A 6,120-nucleotide genomic window follows, 5' to 3' on the forward strand; every position below is an offset into this window, starting at 1 on the left:
AATATCTTAAAACTTAAAATAAAAAAATTTAATGAAATTTGATTGTAGCATATACTTGGAAAAAGTCTACCTCACACATGGACAAATTGACAAAATATATACTGTGCTAAAAAGCTGGATGCCATGTTGGTGATTTTTTATGGTCAAATTCAAAGCTCTTTAAATAGTGCATTTATTTAAAATTTAGTAAAGGAATAAAACTGTAGACCAACTCAAATTATTTTGTAAAAGAAAAGGTAAGTAGTATTAATTAATACCCAAGTGATAAATTTCTCTTTTGAGGAGTGAAAATAGGAAAGTGTTTAAATATTTTAGACAAATTGGTTCAATGAAGTTGACCAAACAGTTCAGCTTGTCCGCAGTTACCAAAATACTTTATCACTTAACTCATACAACTAAGGTTAATAAGTCGTATAATATGTGAGACTTCTTTTTTACCTCGCAATTTTGTGAATACGATTCATATAAATAATTTTTTTCACTATCTTGTTGGTAAAAATGTAGTACAAAAAGATAATAAAAAATAGTGAAAGAAAAGAACAAAAGATGAAACGTGCAATGTAATTTACTGTCGGATAAGATAGACAAAGGCGACGCCTGAACTAAACCTCAAAAACCTCTGTTAGTGAAAGGGATTCTTCAACTGTTTAAAAATTACATTTTTGACAATTTTTCTCTTCTTTTTCTTTTCGTGTTGTATTAATGTATATGGTGTAAATTTAGTAAAATATTAAATATGTTGCTTAGTTTTCTAGATTGTTTTTTATATCAAACATGGTAATTTTCCAATACTTTAAACACAAGGCTTTTGGCAGCTTCTCTGTTTGCCTTCCCTTATTATTCCAATGTTTGTCATGACATATACAGTGATGCCCTACCAATAATTAAGTAGACTACCAAAGTTCGATACTTTTTTTTTATTACTATTATATAATGAAAATGTGTAGTAGAGTTCTCACCTGTTTTCTTCTGTTTGCTGTCCATTCATTTATTTATACATTTTTGTAGTATCGTATTTTTTCCATCTCTCTCTGTCCCCCATCTTCTTCCAGCCTTCTCCACACACAAAAAAAAACCAATCAGAAGAGAGGAAAAAATATTTTCTTTTTTGTGTTTGATTATTGTTCTAGTTACTGATCTATTTCAACATTGAAATTGAAATCCTTCCTTATCAATTCTTTTTCAATCGGACAAATCGGTTTATTTTGGATTTGTACCGATAGTTTTGCTATTTTTGGTAATTTTGGCGCTTACCCATTTGATTGTTTAACGAGATCTACAAATTTTTTTCTAGTTCAATTTGTCTACGGCATTTATCGCCGGGGCGCCGACAGACTTTTCTTGATTCTCCGGTTATCTTTTGGTACTGATTCTTTCTTTCCTTAAAGCGGTTAATAGACAAGTGATAATAGCTGGAAAGTTTAGGCAGTGCGTGTAGTGTTTTGCTTAGTATTTGTTCCCTTCTCTCTTCACGCGTGGCGCTACCTTTTGCACTTGTGTTAATGTTACCACTTCCAAAACGCTAAATTACAACTGTTTCTAACTGGCTTTTGGACTTTTTTTTGAGGGAAAAAGGATAAATGGATATGCACACTGAAGTCAATGGTTTGATCTGATTCCTTAAAAATTCAACGTCACCATCCAATACTCCAAAAATTAATTTCTTTCGTATTGTTTTTCTGTTTTACCATCTCAATAAAAATGATGCGAATGAAGACCAAAACCACCGGTATGCCTCCGATGATGAACGACAGTACCGCCGCAGGCGAAAACGAGTGGGAAGTCCGACCCGGTGGAATGTTGGTCCAGAAGCGTAACCCGGATTCGGAAAACCGCCCTCCTCCACCCCCAATTCGGATCCGGGTTAAGTATGGCTCAATTTATCATGAAATCAATATCAGTTCTCAAGCAACTTTTGGTAAGTCCAAAAAAAAAAATCTCCTTTTTTTTCCATATTTTATTATGCTATTTTTTGTTTTACATTATTTGTGAATTGTTGAAGGGGAATTGAAGAAAATGTTAACGGGGCCGACAGGGCTGCACCACCAAGATCAAAAGTTGTTGTACAAAGACAAAGAAAGAGACAACAATGCTTTCCTTGATATTGCCGGTGTTAAGGATAAGTCAAAAATTGTTGTAATTGAAGACCCGCTTAGCCAAGAGAAACGGTACCTTGAGTTGAGAAAGAATGCTAAGATGGAGAAAGCTGCTAAAACTATATCAGACATCAGTTTTGAAGTCGACAGGCTTGCTGGACAGGTAATGTTTCGTAATATGTGAGATTGGTAATATGTTAAATTGTTTATACTGTCGGTGTATATAAGTACAATCTTTATTTTATTGGCTAAAGGCTTGGATATAGATAAGATATTCGTGTTGGTTTAGTAAGTTTATTTTGGATTTTGCTTAGGTGTCTGCATTCGAATCAATAATTTCCAAAGGTGCAAAAGTTGTTGAGAAGGATTTGGTTAAGGTGATTGAGTTGTTGATGAATCAATTGCTTAAATTGGATGGAATTGTAGCTGAAGGTGATGTTAAATTACAGAGAAAAATGCAGGTAATTAGCTTAATCTCTGCCCTGCTACATCAATTTTAGCTTTTGGAATGGACTAAAACATGGTATCTGTTTTTGCTCAGGTGAAAAGAGTGCAAAAATATGTCGAAACACTAGATGTGTTGAAGATGAAAAATTCAGCATCATCGAGCAACGGGAATCACATTCCGAAACAGGAATCATCACCGTCTCCTCAACAGCACCAGCGCAGGTATTCCAACGAGCAAGCATCGTCACCAGTTCAAAACCAGAATGGCAGGCATTCATTCGCCAATTCGCCTACACAAGCAAAACATCAGGAGCCATCCAGGCACTCAGCCTCGGGTTCTGTCGTCATAACTACACAGTGGGAAACATTTGATCCCGCACCAGGGCCATTGGTGGATCATTACTCAACCACGACGCCAAACAATAATAGCCATGCTTCCTCTGCTCAACCTCGATTCAATTGGGATTTGCTCTGAGAAGAGTAGTAAGTCTTTAGTAGAAGAAAAGTTATCTTTGCTTATTAGTTTTGAGGAACTGTGTGAGTGTGAAATTTCTTCTTTTCACAAGTTGGTTTGGTTGGTACCTATTCTCCAATTCTTTTTTTGTATGTAGAGGGTCCTGTTAGATTCCCCTGTTTCATATGATGATCATATCCACTTGATCAATAATTGGGAGTCACTACATAAGGTTCCATCATGCTTATCACCAATTTCCAGATTGTAATGTTATCTTGTTGATAGGCCATGATATTAATAGGCATTCACATGTAGATTCATAATACTTTTGAGTAGCAAAAAAAAATAAAAAAATTCAATGAACAACACTTGCATTTTGCTCAAAGTATCTAGCTTTTTACTTTGTTAAAGTTAAGCTAGCTAGAATGTGAATCTTCTAGTCACTTAGATTTTGAATAAAAAAAACACAAAATATATGGTGGTGAGAAATAATGATTGATCTTTATTCCTTGCTTGTTGTGAAGGGTGCAAAATGACAAAAGGGAACATGAACTAGTTGGATTTCTTGTAATTGATTAACTAACCCATCCAAATGATAGAAGGAAAGTAGTGGGATGCTGAAAAAAGGGAAATGATGACCATGTGTTTAGTTTAACCATTAAAATAAACAGGTTCTTGATATCTAGATCTAATGATTAGTCTATGGTGGTTTCACCATAGACTTTATACTGTTACTTTCTTGTCCTTCCACCATTCTGTTTTCCAATGAATCATCTTATTACTGCTTCTTCAGATTGTTGCTTGGATTGAATAGCTTCCTTTCTTTCTCCCCAAAAGGGGAAAAAGTAGCACGAAACATCCGCGTTTATGCATGGCCGCACTCCTTGAGGCATGGTGTTAGCACAACACACATAAGATAAAATAAATCATATGAATATAATTTTACTGTCGTTCCAAGACTTTTTTCTTTCCTTTTCGGCATTCAAAAGCTAGAAACGATTAGGATAGTTTAAGTAAATATCATCATACTAGTCCTCTTTTTCACAATAGTAATTAGTAATTACATAAGAGTATCTTACAAATATTCACATCCTATATCTAGCGTATTAAAAATAGAAAAACGATGGCAGCATGTTTTATATATTAATATTTCTACAATTTAGCATTAATCAATAACCGATTCCTAAAACTAGATGAAAGTAATCTATGCCACTATTACTCCACTTTCTCTCAACGGATTTGTCAGAAAATTTTCTAAATCATATTAGAACTAACTACATTATTCAATTCAAGAATACCATATTCAGTTTTAAATAATATTGTGTTAATTCACAACTATAGTAGTGTTCTGTTAACAAAATGCCAGTATTCGAACCACAATTAGAATATTTGAAGAAAAAACTACAACATTTAAAATTCAAATTAAAACAACAGTATTAAACAAAAACTAGAATATTTTGATCAATATGTAAATTTAAATTGAAGTAATTCATATTCAGTTACAAACTATAGTGTTTGATATTCAAATATTGAGTCTGGGAACTTTCATAAAATATATAAAGGAACTAAAGTATAGTCTTAAAAGATGATAGAGAAACTGATGAGGTAAAACAGGTTTAAATTTGACCTATTATATGAGGTATGATTTTTATTCTGTTTATCAAATCACTTGAAATCTTATCCAACTTCATAGTTGAAATGAATGAAATACTATGAAAAAAGGAAGAAAGAGATTTTTCTATTTAAATTGAGTAGATATTCAATTAAATAGGCAAGATGGTGCACGCAAACTAATTAGACAATTCCACGATAAAAAAAAAAAGAGCGCATGATCAATGATTATTGGTTTATTTGTAATGACTAGAAAACAAGGTGTCACTTACGTTCTCTTTCCCACATACAAATTATTCAACTAATTTCTCTCAGTAGTTTGACAACTCATGATACATGAAGGAATCCCTCATTCTTCATATGAGTAATCTAACCACTATATATGGTGTATACAACTTCCAATTTTTAAGCACCTCACATGACATGCTTCCAAGCAAGGACGAAATATCATTATTAACATAAGTTATGAAGATTAATTAAGGGTATATTTGATAAGGAGAAAATTTTAATTTTCTTATATTTGATTGTTGATATCTTTTAAAACCAAGAAAATGAGTTCTCAAACAAGTTCTATAAGTGACATTCCATATTGATCGTCTCTTCCTCATCCTTCGGCACCCAAGATATGGGTTATAAGTTCCTGATATTGTACTTGTCAACAAATTAGATCCAAAGTAATACTATTAATAATTTAGATTCTGATGTCTTATAGGCCACCCAAGCAACATATATTTATGCAAACGTTAAATTATGTACCCCCACATTTTTAAGGATTCATTCTGCAACATTTTAACGGGTCATTGGTATTTATACTATTATTTTGTGCTGATTTTTAATATATGTCTCATAACAAAATAATAATAATATATATAAAGTATTCATATATATTTTCGTATTATAATATTCTCAATTTATGTCCCATATAATTTCCGTTTCAAAAGAACTATGTCCCATTGACATAAATTCAGTTATGGAAGGGCAAAGATAAAAATCAAATTCATTTTAAGGGCAATTCGTATCATTTCGACCATTTGAAATTGATGTATAGGGTTCAAGAAGGTTGTTATAAAATTTTGTCCAGATCTCCACGTAACTTGCAATAAGAAATTGAGCATATAATTTCAACATGTTTAAACGATTAATTGTTTTCTCTACTTCGAAAATCTTTTGATAAATATATACTGTTGAATTTATTCTCTTGAAAATACAAGATAATTTTTTTTGATTGGTTCGCAAAACATAAAAAAAAGTTTCTTGAAAGAAAAGAAATATTTTCTTGGAAAAAGGATCTGATCCCTCGTTATAAAAGTGAGTCATATATACCTTTATTATGACACAAATGGTTCACATATATCCTTTTCCTCTAACGGAATTAAAAAAAAATGATTTTAAATTGTTTTTTGAATTTTTTTTATTAAAAAAATATTAATGTATTTTTTGGCTTTTTTGATTCAACGGCTAATTTGAATTTATTATTTTGATAGTTAATTTTTTTTCACTAATTTATCATAT

At 31.9% G+C, this 6,120-nt stretch overlaps 1 protein-coding gene across 1 annotated transcript; it reads left to right on the forward strand.

The window, feature by feature from the left end:
* The first annotated feature begins 961 nt into the window (after nt 1–961).
* On the forward strand, nt 962–3,363 carry LOC129895529 (BAG family molecular chaperone regulator 1). The gene is made up of 4 exons (XM_055971252.1): nt 962–1,918; nt 2,003–2,259; nt 2,411–2,557; nt 2,638–3,363. Exons 1-4 carry the CDS (start codon nt 1,702–1,704, stop codon nt 3,016–3,018), a joined length of 1,002 nt encoding a protein of 333 aa, XP_055827227.1. The 5' UTR covers nt 962–1,701; the 3' UTR covers nt 3,019–3,363.
* Nucleotides 3,364–6,120: the final 2,757 nt, after the last annotated feature.

Source organism: Solanum dulcamara, chromosome 7 (genome assembly GCF_947179165.1).
Source record: "Solanum dulcamara chromosome 7, daSolDulc1.2, whole genome shotgun sequence".
Taxonomy (NCBI): Eukaryota; Viridiplantae; Streptophyta; class Magnoliopsida; order Solanales; family Solanaceae; genus Solanum; species Solanum dulcamara.